This window comes from Eurosta solidaginis, chromosome 1 (assembly GCF_040869045.1).
Source record: "Eurosta solidaginis isolate ZX-2024a chromosome 1, ASM4086904v1, whole genome shotgun sequence".
In the NCBI taxonomy this organism is placed as follows: domain Eukaryota; kingdom Metazoa; phylum Arthropoda; class Insecta; order Diptera; family Tephritidae; genus Eurosta; species Eurosta solidaginis.
This window is the reverse complement of record NC_090319.1, coordinates 76,031,610-76,051,695: the sequence shown is the minus strand read 5'-3', so window position 1 is coordinate 76,051,695 and position 20,086 is coordinate 76,031,610. Positions and strand designations below refer to the sequence as shown.

The 20,086-nt window shown below is 40.2% G+C and overlaps 1 protein-coding gene across 1 annotated transcript in view; it reads right to left on the bottom strand.

Moving 5' to 3' along the window:
- Nucleotides 1–20,086, bottom strand: part of Karybeta3 (karyopherin beta 3) — a 64,689-nt gene that overhangs the window by 12,062 nt on the left and 32,541 nt on the right. The window contains exons 2-4 of the mRNA XM_067758333.1: nt 13,329–13,478; nt 8,322–9,413; nt 1,790–2,420 (exon numbers count right to left, since the gene is read on the bottom strand). Coding sequence (XP_067614434.1) covers nt 1,790–2,420; nt 8,322–9,413; nt 13,329–13,478 — 1,873 coding nt within the window. The remainder of the gene's footprint in view (nt 1–1,789; nt 2,421–8,321; nt 9,414–13,328; nt 13,479–20,086) is intronic.

The window sequence follows — 20,086 nt, the reverse complement described above, 5'->3', positions numbered from 1 at the left end:
TCGGCTTATAGAACTTTTGAAAAAATCACTCTTGTTTTGGAGAGCTTGCTTTTTTAATAAGTTGAGGAAAATTTGAAAACATGTTGGGTAATTTTTTTTTAATTCATTGTTCTTTACTCATTTTCTGAAAGAAATGATGTAGGTGAGGATTTAAATTTACTAGTATATAACTTTTCTTTCATTGTTTTGTTTTAATAACTTGATGAAATCGGTGATGCAAAATTTGTTGAGCTGCCATTGAAAGCGCCTATTTTTTTAAATAAATTTTGAACGGTTGGAAAGAGTTAAATTTCGCAATTGCATTGTTATAACTGGCGATGATGCGTATCCGTTCGCCCAGCGGGTTAGGGGGTGAGAATATACCCGCGGTAGGTATGCCTGTCGTAAGAGGCGACTACAATACTAGATTCAAGGGGTTTTGTAGCGCAACCCTTTCAGGTTGTCAGCGCAATATATAGCTTCTCCAAATCCAATTGTCAACCTCACATATCCGTGGCGAATCCTGTTTCATTAACAGCCGAGGCTCTGACGACCCCGAACTCAGCATGGATCTAGGGGGTGGGAGGACGGTATGGCCAAGAAGGTCGAATGTGGTCATAACAAAACGTTCCCGAGATGGTCGGGCTTGGTACCGGAACGTACTGGATCCGCACCCGGCAAAGGACCATCGACATCGATAACACTCCCCAAGGCCTTCGGGGGTGTCCTTATCGCTACAACAAGAAGCACATCCGTTGATACCCCTTTCAACCATTTCGGACCTATTTTCGACATGAACAATGAACGGCCTAAACCAGGGATGGGCCTATTTTCGGCTCCTAAATCAGTTAATGCACGTTTCGTATACAATCGTGGGAAAACGAACCCCTTTTCAGACTTGTTGTCAGTGTTGCCGTGAGCCTAGACAGGAATGTATCAGTTTACAAATAAAAAAAGGTACCAATCGCAAAAGCAACGACTAATTTTACCAGTTTTATTATAAATTTCAAATTATGGAATTTTCAAATTTCTTCAGGTCACATACATATATCGTTAAATCTACACTGCAAAAATTGTTGGAGCATGTGTTGCATGTGTGTTTACTTTACGAGCATGTGTGTTTACTTTATGAGCCGTTTTGCCCATCGCTGGCCTAGACGGTCTTAAACGAGTTGAAAATATAGTAAAGCGCCGAACGCCGCCGCCCCGCCGATAATTTTGACATTTGGCGGAGGCGTGTGAAAAACGATGAAAATCGGCGGCGGCGTTTATCGGTAGCTTATGGCACTAACATTTTTTGAATTGGAACGAAGGAAAGTTCGAAATTTTCAAAGTTGAATATATCCAATATGCGAATTATTCTGTTCCAAAATTTCATGACAGTTTCCTTTTAAACTAATAAATTCTGACAATGGTTCGGCTATGTGATGAACTTTTTTTTAACTAAAAAGGCTTCTCTGTTAGACAGAGATGACGGAAACTCCAACACATTAACAGAATTTTTGACACCACTAATCCACTAGCATAAATTTTTCCTTTTATTCCTATGGAAAACCATGGTATGTACGTATGTGTATACATACACGTATACAAAATGTTTACATCAGGTTTGTCATGTCGCTTCTAACAACCTGATGAAACTTTGTTTTACGCTGTGATGTAAATTTCCATCAGCCATATCTGCGATGTAAATTTCCATCAGCCATTGATGCCTCAAATGACTGATAGCTGTTTAGCAGGGTTATTACATTATATCATGTTTGCTAACACAGCTGGCCATAAATACAAAAGAAAACAAATATTTACAAACCTTCAATATCTTCCACTTCATCATTGTCCAGCAATGCTACTTCTGGTTTCATGGCTGCCGTGTGCATTACCGGTCCCATAACCAATGGCAAATATTGCTCAAACTGTTTGCCCAAAATCTTGCACATACGTGCCCAAGCCGTAATCAGATAAGATGTTTGTGGATCATCATCAGGCAAATCACCTTCAGTGTGCGTCTTCAATAACATATCCATCACATCACCAGCATCAGTTATAAATTTCTCACGTCCAACAGCTAAACCAATCAAACTAACACATTCAATAGTTTTGCCACGTAACATACGTAAATCTTCGGATTTGGCATTCTGTATGATGAACTTTAAACAAGGCATTAGACGATCATAATAAGCAACAAATTCTTTTTCGCAAGTATCAGCGACTGAAGCAATTGTGGTAACAACTTGTTCCAACACCAATTTGTTACCCTTTTCAACTAGTTCCTTGAATTTGGAATTCAAAATGTTTTCCAATTTGGACATGATGCCATTTAAATAACGTGTCAAAATATGTTTTGGACAATCTTCAGAGAAATTGACTAATGCAGCACCAGCATGCGCTTGCACACGTGGATTCTGTACGTCATCGAGTAAAGATAACAATCCTGGGATTACCTAAAATGTGTTAAAACAAAACTTTATTGAAAAAAGCTGTTACGAGATTTAAATGCATGTTACAAATATTATATATGCAGACAGCTTTCTAAAATGACACTTCAAACAAATTTTCGCACTGTATTTTCCGCATTTTTTTATTTCTTCTTTTGATGTTATTCTTTATTGAGGACGAAAAAAAAAATGTTTTGAATGAATAGATAGATAGATAATTAATTGAGGATCGCATTGCGACCATTGGTCTATTGTGCCCTCAGCTGCTTCACAGCACCCCATCAAGCCGACATCCCTGATAAACCCTAGCAGTTCACCTGGCTTGATGCATTTGATGTGAGAATACTCTGGCCATGGTGAGCCCATAAACTTAGCCCTACGTCTTGAGATTGCGTCACATTCCAGGAGGATATGGTCCGCCGTCTCCGCTGATCGATCACAAAATCGGCATATGTTGTTCGAAATTATACCCAGCTTTTGCATGTGACTATTCAGCCTACAGTCTCCTGTAAGAATAGCTGTTAGAATTATTAGGTTATCTTTCGAGAGGCCTATTAATGCCCTATATCGAGTTGTGCTGTAACGCCCTAATAATAACTTAGATCGTCTCAGGCCTGGCATATTGCGCCAGTGTTCTTCCCTCTTTTCCCTTTCTTCTATTAATAGATGCCCCTTATTTCCTGCGGGCCTACTGGCAGGAACGGCTTGGGACCAATAGGTCGTGTCGCTGCTGCCTCTCTGGCAAGGCTGTCCGCCTTCTCATTACCCTCAACTCCCCTGTGGCCAGGAACCCAGGCCAGCATTAGTTCGTTGTGTGCTCCTAGTTGATTTAGCTTTTCAACGCACTCAAGGACCAGTGCTGATTTTATTTCAAACGCCGAGATTGCCTTGAGGGCGGCCTGACTGTCACTGAGTATGGAAATTTTTTCATTGGAGTATTCGCGCTGTAGGTTCAGGTCAGCGCACCGGACGAATAGTCAATTTGATTTGTTTTTATTTTTTTTATTATTCTCGTTTATTATTTTTTTTTTAATTTTGTGTTTTATTAATATTTGTTTTGTATTTATTAGGCAATTCATCCCAGCACAACAATTTGGCAAAAATATTTATTTTTTAGTGCTAGTCGGTAAAAGGCATAACATAGGAACAATTTAAACTTGAAACTTAAAGCTAATGACTACGGCTAAGAAAAGGTTACAATAAATAATATATTTAATAAATAGTAAATAAATAAATAAACGAATGATAGAGTACATTTGCTTAGAAGAAATCAGTATTTTAATTGTTTAGGTTATTATAGAAACTTGTTAATTCTTTATTGAAGAGCAGAGCATTGCTTATAAGCCTAAGTCTAGAAGGGAGCGAGTTCCAAAGACGTATGGAAGTAATGAAGAACTGGCGATCAGATATTAGCATACGATATCTGAAGTGGGTTAGGAGAACAGATCTAGACGACTGGAGAAAATTTAGCCTCCGATACAGATAGTCAGGTTCCTTCATATATATTAATTTATGTAGCGTAGTGAGCGTTTTAAGTTTAACAAGGTTATCGAAAGAAATGTTTATCAACCTGTAAGCATGATGAGAGGCGTGGTCAAGTCTTTTCAACCCATAGACGTATCTAGCAATGTTGTTATAAACAACATTAAGTTTCCTATTACATACATAGTAACATTTAGAGTAAACCTCACAACCATAAAGGAGCGTAGGTATTAAGTACGCTTTGCTATTAGTAGACGAATATGTAACGGAGTAAAATATTGTGTAAGCCAGAGTGTACGAAGCATCCCATACAGTTTTCCCACTGTGCGGAAGATGTGATCTTTCCATGTCAAGGTTTTGTTAAAAACTACACCTAGATTTTTTGCCGTGTTAACGTATTCTATAATAGTGTTGTCTAAAATTAAATTTTCCATTCCACTTTTATCTAGTGACCTTCTATGAATGACTATACATTTCGACTTCTTAGGGTTAAGACATAAGCCGTTCATAGAAGCCCACGTACCAATTTGACACAAATCGTAATTTAAGTTATTAATACATGAACTGGTACGATCACTAGGACAGCACATATACAATTGTACGTCGTCAGCATAAATGTGAATATTACAATACTTAAGAACACCAGGCAAATCGTAAATATACAAAACAAATAGCAGGGGACCAAGGATTGAGCCTTGTGGGACTCCTCTTAAAACACTGACGAAGTCAGACTTTCTGCTACCAACACTTACTGCCTGAGTTCGGTCGGCCAAATACGATCTGATTAGGGCTGTTGCACAGATGGAGAAATTAAATAGGTTGTCCAGCTTCTTGCAGAGAACGGTGTGGTCGACCGAGTCAAACGCTTTTGAATGGTCGAAAAGAGTCAGGAAAGCAGTAAAATGTTTGTCAAATTGTTCTCGAATATCCTCTATCACCGATAGGAGCGCCGTTTTACAGCTACGATTTGGCCGGAATCCATACTGGGAATCTGTGAGAAGGTTATTATCCTGCACATAAGTATTTATCTGGCTGTGCAAAATTCGTTCGACGCCCTTGGAAATGAAAGGCAGAATAGCTATAGGTCTATACTCCTTGTTTTGCTTGGGGATTGGGATTACTTTAGCAACTTTCCAACATTTGGGAAGTACACAGGACGTCAGCACAGAGTTAACCAAGTAGGTTAAGTGAGGAAGGATTTTAGGAAGAATTATTTTTAAAAATTTCGGACATATAGCATCGACCCCATAGCATTAGACTTTACTGAAAGAATGGCTTGAACGACATCACAATCATCGACACTAGCAAACTCAAGAGGACCAAAATCAACATTAGCGCGAATACAATAATTGTCAGCACAAATATTGTCAGTTGAGATTGGCAGATTTACAAAATTTATATTTATCTAGTTAATGTCTACATCAGGGCGGACAGAAATATCGCATTTGGATTTTCCGATACCAATATGTTTAATCGACTTCCGGGTTTCTTCGAACTCAAAGCAGCACTAAACTTGTTATTATAAAATTTCTGCTTAGCTGACCTAATGGCTTTGTTTGCAGCGATCCTAGCTGCTTTGAAGCAGTTGTGAGCCTGAAGGGTTTTGTATCTTTTCCATCGTGAGTAAGCAAGGTTACGCTGGTGAATTAAGTGTTTTAGATTGGCACTAAACCAAGGGGTATTATTGTGTGTAGCAGCTTTGAGTTTCACTGGCACATGGTTGTCGAAAAGCCTAATAATATGGTTCTGTAGGAATGATGCCTGATCATCGACCGATGTCAGCGTACGAATCAAGCTCCATTCGACCGACTCCACCGCTGCATTAAGGGAACTGTAATCTATGCTTCTACATCACGATACGTAAAGGAACATTGGATGTGTGACGTTTGAAAGTTGTAACTAAGAAATATCAGATCGGGTTTGAAAAGCAAGATGCCGACAATTGATCGTAGTGGAGCAATTTCAGGGGATCATTCACAAAAAACTAGCACTGCAGCAAAGTTTACAGGATAAACTACATTTAACATATATAGCAACACCACCACCATGACCACGTCTATCAGCTCTGAAAAGTTGATATCCATTTAGTTGCACCTAATCATTTTTGTGACATGATCAAAACCAGGTTTCGGAAATACATATAACATCTATATCAGAACCATCAGATATGAATCTCAATTCATCCAGCTTTTTATATAGGCTTTGCGCATTGAGATGGATGACTTTGAGCCATTTAGTACGTTTGCTAAAAATTATTATTTTATTTTTTATTATTTTTAACTAATTGATAAGTGCCGAATTTTGTAAGCTAAATATTTTGTGAACTAGAAATTAAGTGAAAAACTTATCCCCAAAGGTAAGGTTAGGTTAAAGTGATCACCGGTGCGAGCACCACTGCACTTAGGCCCAAAAGGTCCCACTGTGATACCACGTGGATCTCTCCAACAGGTCGATTCAGCAAATGTACGGAATTTCTTAGGTTCCATCTTAGCCAGATCACAAAGATCGTCAAAGAAGGCAGATCCAAGAGATTCCGTCCTCTTGCGCCAAAGCGCAGGACAGTCGCACAGAAAATGTTTCACTGTTTCTATCTCCTCTTCGTCTTTGCAACTCCTGCAGTAATCATTATAAGGAGCACCCAGCCGTTGTGCATGCTTCCCGATTGCTATGTGGCCGGTTATAAGTGTAACCACCAGAGATATATCCCCCCGAACGGATGTGCCCCCTCTTGCAAGTTCGTCAGCCATCTCATTGCCCGGTATTTCCGAGTGTCCCATTCCAGACTGAGGGAAGTTTTCTCAGCGATCTCGTTAAGAGATTTGCGGCACTTCTCCACTGTCCTGGACTTACATTTGATCGATCCAAGCGCATTTAGTGCAGCCTGGATGTCAGAGTAAATACAAATTTTATTATAGCCGTGATCAGCGTTCCTCAGGTGTTCAACGGCCGCAATGATCGGGTAGGATAAAGGATATGTTCCACCATAGTTGAGGTGCAAAGACCCCGCTGCCCACCTTTTTATCCAGTTTGGAGCCGTCAGTATAAATCTGCAGCCTATCGCTTAGGTCCGGCGATAACAACCTCGTACTTCATATCGAAAAATGCAGTCGCAGCGCAATAGTCCGACGAAGGCGAATCGATTTTTAAGGAATGGCATGGCCAACCACATTATCTCTCCAGCCTGATAACTTCCGCACCCGTAGAGCAGAAAAGGCCGCACATTGCTTGGCGATTAAATCTATTGGCAACACATTTAAAAGAGTGTCTCCAACGTCTGTTGTTGTTGTTGTTGTTGTTGTAGCGATAAGGTTGCTCCCCGAAGGCTTTGGGGAGTGTTATCGATGTGATGGTCCTTTGCCGGATACAAATCCGGTACGCTCCGGTTCCATAGCACCATTAAGGTGCTAGCCCGACCATATCGGGAACGATTTATGTGGCCACATTAAACCTTCAGGCCATTCCCTCCCTCCCTACCACAAAGTGTGAAACAGGATTCGCCGCGGATAGGTGAGGTTGACAATTGGGTTTGGAGAAGCTATATATTGCGCTGGCAACCTGAAAGGTTGCGCTACACAGCCCCTTAAGTCTGGTATTTTAGTCGCCTCTTACGACAGGCATACCTACCGCGGGTATATTCTGATCCCCTAACCCGCTGGGGTACCTCCAACGCCTCTGCAGGGCTGGTGCGTAGAGCGCCCGCCACGCAGACTAGAGCACTTCTTTGTACCTTCTGGAATACTCGTAGGTTTGATTTCGTATCTAAGCTCGTCCACCAGACCAAAGCCCCGTATAGAAGGATTGGTCTAACCACAGCAGTGTAGAGCCACAGGGTAATATCCGGCGATAGTCCCCAACTTCGTGCAACAGCTCCCTTAGAGCTGTACAGTGCCACCGTTGCTTTCCTCACACGCTCCTGAGCGTTAGGATAGTTTCCTATCCAAAATTACTCCTAGGTAATTGGCAGAGTCCCCAAGCGTCAGGGTCGTACCCGCTAGGACCGGCAACTGCAACACAGGAATCTTATATTTCTAGTGAACAAAATCAGTCCAGTTTTGGCTGAATTGACCGATAGACCTTTACTCCTGGTCCAGTCCTCCACCAGTCTCAGCTTAGTTTGCATTAGATCGCATAGTGTCTGCGTAAACTTCCCGCTAACAGCGCGAGGTCATCTGCATATGCGATTACTTTGCTGCATCCGTCCTTCTCAAGAAGAACCAAGATCTCATTAAGTGTGCCAACCCATAGAAGTGGAGAAAGTACCCCCCTCTCCCTGCGGGGTGAATTACCAAATCACCAAAACCAATGCTCACAATTTCTGTAACTACCAAAGCTCTTATTAGATTACTAGCTTGTGAGACTACCACTTACCAATTGTTAAATAGTCTCTATTTAAATCCTGTTAGCTATGTTTATGTAATTACTCACCTGTTCATGAAACTTCTTCTCGAAAACTGGTGCAAAATCTGTAGACATTTGACCAATAGCATTGCAAGCGGCATAACGCACACGTGGATGTGGATCACGCAAGAAATTCAATACTCCAGCCATAATTTGATCCAGCATTGTTTCCATTTGTTTATGACAACCTTCACCAATGGCCGAAATAGCCATGAGTGCAGCGTAACGTTGTTTCCAATCGGTATGACCCAACATATTTGGTAATGCGTTCATGACATGTGGCAATACCGTTTTGCCACCTAATCCACAAGCCAAACGATCTAACGACGACTCGGCAATAACATTATTATCGCTATTATCCTCATCAGTAACCACATCAGATTTAGCCCATTCTTCATCATCTTCCAAATCGGTCATCATTTGCAAAACCAATGGTATTAATGCCACTATATATTTATCGGCACGTTTTCGAACCATAGCTGGTGCATTTTCCGATAGAGATACCATAACTTCCAAAACCAAATGACGCCAGCTATCTTCAACATCGGCTGTACCAAATACTTTCATACACATCTCAAAGATAGTTTCCAATTGTGGACGTAAAAATTTCGGACAAGTTTCTGTCATATCAATAAGTAACTTCAACAAACTTTGATCGTCTTGCGCCTCAATGCTCTCAGCTGTTATCATAATCATGCGTGGTAATAAATCAGAAAAATGTTTGAAGACGCTGGTCTCTTCAGCTTTGTGATGTAATATGAAAGCGCCAATGGCACGCACAGCTTGAAAACGTACCTCAACATCAGCTGTTGGCTCGAGACTTTTGGCCAACATCTGTTTGATTAAGTCAAGATATTGTGCCTCTTGATTGCCAAAAATTGATGGTACACTAGCAAATATACGCAATGCAGATTCTTGTAGTTGTGCAGATGGTGAGTTAGCACATTGAAACAAAAATTGTAAAATATCAGTCCATTGATTGTTGCCATCATCATCGGTGAGACTACGTGCTACTTCAGCGACTACTTCACAGATTTTACGACGTAAGTTTGGAGTAACTTCTTGTTGTACTGCCAACAATATCTGTTGCAATAGCTGAGCTTGTGACTCTTGAGGCAACTATGGCATGTGATTTAAGAAAGAGAAAGTAAATACATATGTATATTAAAATGAATTCTATGAAGGGCTGACGAAATGTTTACATGCGTTAATTCAAAAATTAATTACACAGGTCAATAAAATATCACCAATTTTATATTGACTGTATACATGTTACAGACAATTTTTATAGTCAGAGCTGTTAGCAAAATTTATGAATGAGATAATGCACTGCGACCTAAAGATCTACTGAAATCTCATATCCTAACCATTCTTCGGCCAAGCCGATCAATCTCAAAAAGTGCCGGTTGTGTATTTGCCTTTTTCTTAATTTCGGTAGTCTCCCTGCTCATTTCAATCTACCCCATCGTGGCCGGGGACCTATGGCTTTTTTAAGTCTACTTAAATTGCATCCATACAGGACAAAGTGATTATTACAGTTATTGAGCATCGATGCTTACTTATTCGATGCACTTTTTATTTAGATCTATTGTACTTGACCCTTCAGCCTGTTACTGTATGTGAAGCTTTTAATGTATTCAAGTACCTCTTAAGGCTTCTACCTACATATAAGAAGGTATTAAGGGTCACGACACCTAGTTAAGAGGCTCTCTGCCCTACAGAGCGAGATTTGTGAATCACATATCGTAGACTATATTTTCCCTTATAGTACTCAGTGAGTTCGTAGGTCCCCTCTGCTTAGATTAATGAGTTCGGCTCCCGTCGCTTATAGTATACAAAATTTGGCCTGCTTTTGCCCTGAGCACTCAATCCAGTGCCATCTGTTCTGCTTTGTTTCCCAGGTACTTAACCTTAGTGGGTACCGTTGTGAGTCTACAGCACCCTGCTTGGCTTAGTAGTATATTTGAAAGTCGATGTGAGACAAAGAAAAGAAGCAGAAAAAATGGGTTTGATCGTGGATGAGGATAAAACGAAGTACCTGCTGTCATCGAGCAAAGAGTCAGCGCTTTAGCGCCTTGGAATCCACGCTACTGTCGGCAAACATAATTTTGAAGTAGTAATTGGGAGCCAGCATTAACACAAGTAACAACGCACATAGGTAGATTTTAGACATTTAGGCGGCCATAACTGAATTTCTGAAAGTTGCCACAATTGCAAAACAAAGCACTCCCACAGCTTAAGAATAGACAGGGGAACAATAATTCTACCCCTTGCCATCCATCGCGTACCTGGCGTTAGCTGTCAAGTAATCGGAATTTAGCTATTTCTGAAACGCGTGTTATAGTTTTTTTTTAACCTATGTGAAATAGCATGTTTTAACGTGAATATTTTAAGTTTTAAGACAATTGAATTGAGTAATTGTGATGGATTCTGATATTCCAGGTAAATACTAACATTATTAATGGTGTTTGTGATTTTTAAAAGTTATAAATTGATAATGAACCTATTTTAAATGTTAAAAAAATTTAATTTTTTGGATTTTTGGTGTTCAAACCCAGTTTTGTTATGTTTCCAAGTCCGTCCGAGTGAAATTAGTTGAACATGGTACTTGGCACAATTAGCTTGCCAACTGCATTAAATTTAGCTGCAGATACTTGCAGATAGGGGGTTAGATATAGGGTTTGATACACCCTTGTTGCTGTACAACAAGAAAAATAGCCTCACTGCGCAGGTATTTTTTAGTGTTACACAGTGTAATATCTATTCTAATATAACCCATTAGTTTCACAAATTAGGGGGACTCATGTAACCGTATAAATGCCTTATAAAGTGTGTAAACGTATAAATTTATCTAGTGCGTAAACGAGCTGTCAAATTTTGTATGAAAAATCATTTACACAATTTGTATAAATTTACGCGCACATTTCATTGTGTAAACGCGGTAAACTCAAAGGAATGCAACCTTGCAGACACTACAGCAGGCATTTTCATCAGAAATCTCCAACAACAGCAAGTAAATGCGTTTTAGTTTTGATTTTTCACTTAATCTTAGCATTTTTTTAATTTGTGTAACAACAAAAAAAATTTTGTTCGGCAATAATACAGCTGTAAACAATCAAGTTTATCAAGAGTATTACTAGGTGCGTTCATATAACAGCGTGTGTAAATGGATATAATTTTACACCTTATAAGTTTATATGCTTTCATGAGTCCCCCTATTATTATAATTTTTCATAAAAACAATTAAAAATTTACCCTAGATAAAGACAGACTAAGTTATTACGCTTTTTGCTGTACAACAAGAAAAATAGCCTCACTGAACAGGTATTTTTTAGTGTTAGACAGTGTAATATCTATTTTTTTTTTTAATATAACCGAATATTTGCAAATTATTATAATTTTTCATTTATTAAACAGTTTTAAGAAGATATAGGCAATAAAATATTTTTGGCCGCCTAAAACTTGAAAATATACCTATGTGCAACGTCAGCTCTGAAATCCAGCGGAGAATCACTCTTGCCAATAAATGCTACTTGGACTAGGTAGGTAATTGAAAAGTGAAGTCCTCTCTCGGCAAACGGAAATCTTATTCTACAATTCACTTATCGTACCCGTTGTTGTTGTTGTTGTTGTTCCTGCGATATGGCGAATAAGCATGGACCATGACAACATCAGATGAAGCGGCTCTGGGAGTGTTCGAGAGAAAGGTTCTTCGAGAGATTTACGAACCTCTACGCGTTGGCGAGTACCGAAGAAGATTTAATGGTGAGCTGTACGAGCTACGCAGGCATCAACATAGTCCAGCGCATTAAAATGCAGCGGCTACGCTGGAGAGGCCATGTTATGCGAATGAAAGATGACGCTCCGGCTAAAATATTTTTATCGGAACCCGCCTATGGAAGCAAAGGAAGAGGGCAGCCTCCACTCCGCTGGAAAGACCAGGTGGAAAACGATTTAAACTCCGTTGGTTTGTCGCTCCGCCAACTGGCGCGCCTTGTTGGACGGTCATAGCCGTTTAAACGGTTAAGCGCCAATTTAGTAAGTAAGTGATGAGAGACAACCTCTGACCAAATTAATTTATATCATATTATCCTTTTGAGTGCAGTTGGTTGTAAGTTTTATTATATTTGAAAATGCATTCCGTTTTCTATACTTCTACATTTCCTTTCATGAAATGATATATTAACTTTGGCACGAATCTCAAAATTGTAAATCCTTAAAGGAAAATAGATAAAACCACCATTAAGTATACCGAAATAATCAGGGTGAAGAGCTGAGTCGATTTAGCCATGTCCGTCTGTTGGTCTGTCTGTTTGTATGCAAACTAGTCCCTCAATTTTTGAGATATCTTGATAAAATTTGGTGAGCGGGTGTATTTAGGTGTCCGATTAGACATTTGTCGGAACCGGCTGGATCGGACCACTATAGCATATATTCTCCATACAACCGATTTTTCAGAATATATATAGTATATATATATTTTCGAAATTTCAGCTCCATTTTAACAGCTATAAACTTCAAACTTCACCAAATGCATACGTATATAGCATATATTGTTGTCTGAAAAAATCATAGAGATATACCTCATATAAACTGTCATTTTTGCCCCTTTTTTACGGCTAGAAGCTTCAAATTTCATCAAATACTTACGTTTACGTCATATGTTGTTGAAATACGTGACTCGGAGTCATAGTTTTTACATGCAGACCACAAAAAACATGAAACTTTGCATCCTCACACAAAGTACCTACCTTTTTTTTATTTATCTTAAAAATCGTTTAGATATGTACACCTGTTCACTATATATATCTTATCTTATACAGCCGATTATTTGGAGATTACGAATGGGATAAGATTATTGTTCAGCCCCATTCATGAAAGGTATGAAGTCTTCGGCACAGCCAAAGACAGTCACGTCCTTACTTGTTATTTATTCATAATGAATATATATGTACATTCATATTTGTAAAGACAACTAACTTGTTGAATTAGGTGACGCATTGCCTACCACTTTCCACATTGGCACTTACTCACCTCTTTGTAAAATTCCGTAAATTCTGATGTAAATAAGCGCCGCAATAGTACTGCTGCCATTTGACGTGCCTCCTCGGATTGTTGACCATTTTGTATGGTACCTAGTAGATGTGTTACCTTGACATCGCGTGGCAAATTATTGTATGCATCCTTTTTGTGAAATACGAAAAAAAAACACATTAATTGGTTGTAGAACGAAAAAATATGGATCCATATATATAGCAGACATATGTATGTAGAAGAAAATATATTATTTATGCAGTTTTTAAAACCAATTTAAAGCAATCCCATACATTCATAAACAAAAATACCTATCATTGCTTTGTCCTATTTTTTAAATCATAACAGGTACCGCAACTAACAATCACATTTCCCACATCCGCAGTTTCGTTAACTCAAGGCCACAGACAACACGCGAGCTTCACGGGTCATATCGGCCTGCAGAATGAAGGAAAATATTTTGTACAAAATAAATCTTGATCGCAACCAACAATTTAATTTTTTCCACTATCTAAATTGTATATAGATTAAATGTTTAATTGCCCGCCGTGATAACTTTCAGTCGTTCTTAAGCATACAATAAATGCTGTGCCGCTAGGCGCTTGTACATATTAAATCTGTAAATATATTTATTAATAATCTGCACTGCAATGTACAGCTCGTGTATTTTAAAGCCAACGTCATACATACATACATATATGTATATCGTCATCAATATTTCCAGCAATATATTAATGCCACCTTTTTAATAGCTTGTGTTGCCTTTGCTTCCGTTCTCCACCTATTGCAAATTTTTTTGCGTATTTTCCTCGGCAAATTTTATTGAAGGTTGGCATTTGTATATGTATATTATTGAAATGAAATATATATGATATAAATATATAGCACACAATATAATATATATATATAATATATATATGTACATAAATGATTAGTTGCTGTTCCCACCCTGGTTCGTAAATAGATTCCTATTGTTGTTGTTGTTGTAGCGATAAGACTGCTTACCGAAGGCTTTGGGGAGTATTATCGATGTGATGGTCCTTTGCCGGATACAGGTCCAGTACGCTCCGGTAACACTGCCCCCCTAACCCGCTGGGGGTATCAATTCCTATTTGTGTGGCATGCCATAACAAAACCCAAAAGCAAGGACTTAAAACGGCAAGGCAAGCATGAAATATTCGAAGAGTAAAAATATCGCTCCCCAGACAGTCCGGCTTCTACCAAAAGGTGTAGTACTAAGACGTGCCTTATTTATTCAATAACTACAAATAACTGCTCAACTTTACGTAGTAGGCAACTAGTGATTCACAACGTCAATAGAGCTCCAAAAGTAAAATGTTCCATTAGTGCACCACGCTATTACAATTAATATAAAAAAACCGATAGATGGAAGTCAGCTTCGATAACACCTATTTTTAAAACCGCAAAGAAAAATGAGGTCTCTAATTATAGGCCTATTGCACAGCGTACTACTTGTTCAAAACTTTATGAAAATATTATAAAGGAGAAACTATCTTTTACCGTTAAGAGCCTCGTTAAACCCAATCAACATGGGTTTGTTGTTGGACGCTCTACTGTCACTAACTTGGCCTACTTTTCTGATTTTTGTATCTCAGCATTCAAGGACGGATCTCAAGTTGATGCTATATACACCGACTTCTCGAAGGCTTTTGACAAAGCCTCCCACCATATCCTCTTATATAAGCTTGAGTGTATTGGCTTCCACTCTGTGTTCGTACGTTGGCTACAATCCTACCTACAAATAGGCTCATGTGTGTTGAAATTGAAAATATTAAGTCTCGCTATTTTGTCGCATCATCTGGAGTACCCCAGGGCAGTATTCTTGGTCCTATCCTGTTTGTGCTTTTTATTAATGATATTGGTTTCTGTTTCAAAAATTCAAGTTTCCTCCTCTATGCTGACGATCTTAAACTCTTCCGCAAATTCAACTCCCTTTCGGGTGCCTCCCTTCTGCAAAACGACCTTAAAAATCTGGTTGACTGGTGTCGTACAATCTTTTCCTCAACGTGAAAAAGTGCTTCACCATGTCTTTCTCGAAATCATCCCGCTCCCATGTATGTATGTATTTATTTGAAAAATTGTTCCTAGCACAACAATTTCGACAAATTATTTAACAGTGCTAGTCATGAATAGCATGAGCTATAAAAATTTAACATTTATAATAATAATAAATTAGATTAATCAAATTAAATTAAATATGACGGATAATAGTGAAATATTTATGTATGTAAATGTAAATCTTAAAACTAAAGAAAAGTAATTAATAAATATTAGAAGACAGCAGTAGTGATGATAACCTTTGGCTGGTTATAGATCGAATAGTATTTAACAAATAAAGGAAGAAGACACAGAGAAAGGAAAAGGACTTAGAAATGAACATTTTAACAACAACAATTTGAGATCCAGTTTAAGAGTCGTTAAAAATGATGTTAGCTCTTTTTTAAAGTGCAGACCATTACTTAAGAGTCGAAGACTTGTAGGTAGGGAGTTCCAAAGGCGTATTGCAGTAACAAAGAATTGGCGCTCAGAGGTTAGCGTGCGGTATCTAGTGTGCTTAAGAAGAAGCACCGATCTTGATGATTGCAGAAAAATAAGCTTACGATATAGATAGTCAGGTTCCTTCGTGTGTATCAATTTATGGAGGAAGGACAGTGTTTTGACTTTTAAAAGATTTTCGAAAGAAATGTTTAGCAACCTTTCAGCATGTTGTGATACGTGGTCAAGTCTTTTCAACCCATAAACATCTCTAGCAATGTTGTTGTAAACAACATTTAGTTTGTTCTTGCACAGATAGTCACAGTTTGAGTAAATCACGCAACCATGGAGTAGCGTAGGTATTAAGTACGCTTTAGCCAGAAGTAGTCTTATGTGCAAAGGCGTGAAATACTGTGTTAACCATAGCGTACGAAGCATTCCATACACTTTTCCAACCGTTCTAAGAATATGGTCTTTCCATGTCAATGATTTGTTAAAAATTACACCTAAGTTTTTCGCCTTATCTACGTATTCTATAACGGAATTGTCGAAAACTACATTCTCTAAATCATTAGTGGGAAAAGACCTTCTATGAATAACAATAAATTTTGACTTATTCGGGTTTATACACAAGCCATTCATATTAGCCCATGAAAATATTTGATTCAAATCGTGGTTTAAGTTACTTATGCACAAGCTAGTTTGATCAGGAAGACAACACGTAAACAACTGCACATCATCAGTGTAGATATGAACATTACAATACTTAAGGACATCGGGTAAGTCATTGATCTACAGAACAAATAACAAAGGACCCAGGATAGAGCCTTGAGGGACGCCTCTTAAGACATGTAGGAAGTCAGACTTTTCACCATCTATACATACTGCTTGAGTCGTATCGCCAAGATATGATCTTATAAGGGCAACTGCATGACCAGAGAAGTTAAATAAGTTTCCCAGCTTCCTACAGAGCAGAGTGTGGTCCTCAGAATCAAAAGCTTTAGAGTGGTCAAGAAGTGTTAAGAAGGCAATGTAACTTTCATCCACTCGCTCACGAGGAAAAGTTGTGTGTGACTTTTATTTTTTATCGCGTGATGTAAATACCTTAATTTTAACAATTTACTTGAGTATTATAACTAATAGTTTTACAAGAGTGATAGTTTTCATAAAAGAAACCCAACAATAATTTTTCCACTAAATTTGATTAACAAAAATTTTATACTTTAAGTGGAATCGCTAGTTGTGCACTAATGGAACATGCAGCCGCTTCAAACCCAAACGTAAGTATTTATGGAATCATTCCGGATAAACCTATGTTCTTACTACCCCTGCCCCCGTCTTCTCCCCCTCTTTTCCGGCAGCAATCGTGTAGGTCAGGGAAACAGACTCTTAGTCCCTACCTCCGTTTGCACCGTTTGCCAGCACAGAATATATATGCTTGCGACATCCGCCCAATGCAGCTCCTGCTTTGGGTGGTGCCACTTTCCTAGATGTTCTGGTCTCCGCGACGGCAACCCCCCGACGGGTTTCATCGCGCCATGTTGCCAGGTCGCATACCCAAATCATCCGGGTACCCCAATGCTTGCCCAAGGACGCCCAGTCCCAGGGCCACAACAGCAATTGCGTCCTGGCCTTCCTCAACCCAGGCGTAGTCACCCGTCACTTACCCCCCGAGTGGCGACGTCTCCCCCTATGCACTTCAGAATTCTGCAGTTAAACTGTAATGGACTAACTGGGAAGATTCTGGAGATAGTCGATTTCATGAAGCCGCACAACATACACATTGCTGCGATTCAAGAGACTAAACTCACAGCAAGATCTGCACTGCAGACCTGATATGCGTATAATGTCCATAGAAAAGATCGCGAGAGCGGAAATGGAGGCGGCCTCGCGTTTATCGTACACCACTCTGTGCACTATTATATATTTGACCCTGGCATCGACCGCAGGGACAATGTCTTAGAACGTCAAGGCCTATCTGTCCGGTCAGGCGATGCATACCTAGAAATCATCAACATCTACATCCCTCCTGCATTAGAGCCTTACTCACTGGCAACAATCGCATTATCTTAGGCGATTTCAATGCCCATCACGATCTATGGCATTCAAATTTGCGGGCGGACAGCAGGGGTGAGATGTTGGCGGATCAAATAGAAGAAACGACGTTCTGCACAATAAACGGAGACGCCCCACACGTATGGTAGGAAGCTGTCACAGTTCTCCGGATATCTCAATCGTGAGCGCAGAACTCGTAAACTGCGTCAACTGGCAGCCGATGGTAACATTGGCATCCGACCACCTGCTATACTTATTTCGTTCGAGCGTACCGCCGACTTCATCGTGACCGAAAAACGCACTTTCATAAACTTTAAAAAAGGAAAGTGGGAGGAATAAAAATCTTTTACAGACAACCTCTTTGCTGCCCTCCCTATCCCGACTGATGCCCGCCAAGGGGAGCGTGCCTTCCGCAAGGTCATTGAATCCGCCTCGGCACGTTTCATTCCCGCCGGGAGAATTCCCGAAATCCGGCCCCACTTCCCGGAGGAGGCCGCAAACTTAGCGAGAGAACGTGACCTTATAAGACAGCTTGATCCAGGCGACCCCAAATAAGGGATATAAACCAACGCATCATATTGCTTGTGGACGAACACAAGCGGGCGAAATGGGAGGAGCACCTAACAGGTTGTAACCTCTCTACCGGTGTGGGTAAACTGTGGTCCACCGTAAAGTCCCTATCGAATCCGACTAAGCACAAAGACAAAGTTTCCATCGCCTTTGGCGATAAAGTGCTGTCGGATGCGAAAAAATGCGCGAGCGCTTTCTGCCGACAATATATAATGCATTCTACTGTCGACAAAGATAGACGGAGGGCCAACAGACACGCACATAAACACAAATTCAGCGCGTCACCATCACCGCTAAAAAGGTTGAGGACGCCATTGGTCGCGCTAAACCATCCAAAGCAGTGGGCCCAGACCGCATAGCCATGCCGATGCTTAAAAGCCTAGGGAAAGAGGGTCTCAAATATTTAGCGCAGGTCTTCAATCTGTCTCTTTCCACCTTTGTCATACCCGAGAAATGGAAAATGGCCAAGGTGGTCCCGCTACTAAAGCCTGGTAAACCAGCTAACATAGGAGAGTCGTATCGTCCGATATCTCTCCTATCGCCAGTAGCAAAGACGCTTGAAGCCATTTTGCTCCCTTATTTCCAAGCAAATTTGCAGCTAGCCTCTCATCAGCATGGCTTCAGAAAACTCCATAGCACAACCACCGCGCTAAATGCCATTAGCACCCAGATAAATTGCGGTTTAAATCAAAACCCCGATGACTGCACAATAATGGCCTCAGGCCCAGGCCCACAGATCGATGAGCTATGCAATAAAATAAACGGCTACCTCCCTGATCTCTCCAGTTTTTTCGCCTCGCGAAACCTGGCATTATCACCGACTAAATCTTCCGCGACCTTATTTAGAACATGGACGTCTCAAATGTCGACCATTTTGAACATCAACGTCGATGACACTACGCTACCGACTGTCCTACACCCCAAAATCTTGGGTGTGACGTTTGATCAGGATCTACATTTTGGTGAGCACGCAGCCGCAATTGTTCCGAGAATTCAGAGCCGTAACGAAATCCTCATGTTGTTGTTGTTGTTGTTGTTGTAGCGATACGGTTGCTCCCCGAAGGTTTAGGGAGTGATCGATGTGATGGTCCTTTGCCGTTTACAGATCCGGTACGCTCCGGTAACACAGCATCATAAAGGTGCTGGCCCGACCATCTCGGGAACGATTTATATGGCCACATTAAACCTTCAGGCCAATCCGGTATTTTAGTCGCCTCTTACGACAGGCATACCTACCGCTGGTATATTCTAACCCCCTGACCCGCTGGGTTAAAAATCCTCATGTCCTCGCTGGCAGTACCTGCGGAAAAGATAAAGAAACGCTCATGACTACATACAAAGCAATTAGCCAGCCGATTACGTGCTACGCGTCACCCATATGGTCGCCAAGCCTTAAAATTACGCACTGGAAGAAACTACAGGCCTGTCAAATTGTAACAGGTTAAAATCTTACCTATCCAGAATCAACCCCGACATACAAAATGTATGCCCCGCTTGCAATTTGTCCCAACATGACACCAACCATCTCTTTAATTGTAATGTGGAACCAACGCCTCTAACACCCCTTTCCTTATGGTCTACCACTGTTACCCTTTCGCCAGGCTCGATATTATTTATTTGGGTATGAGTAGTGGAAC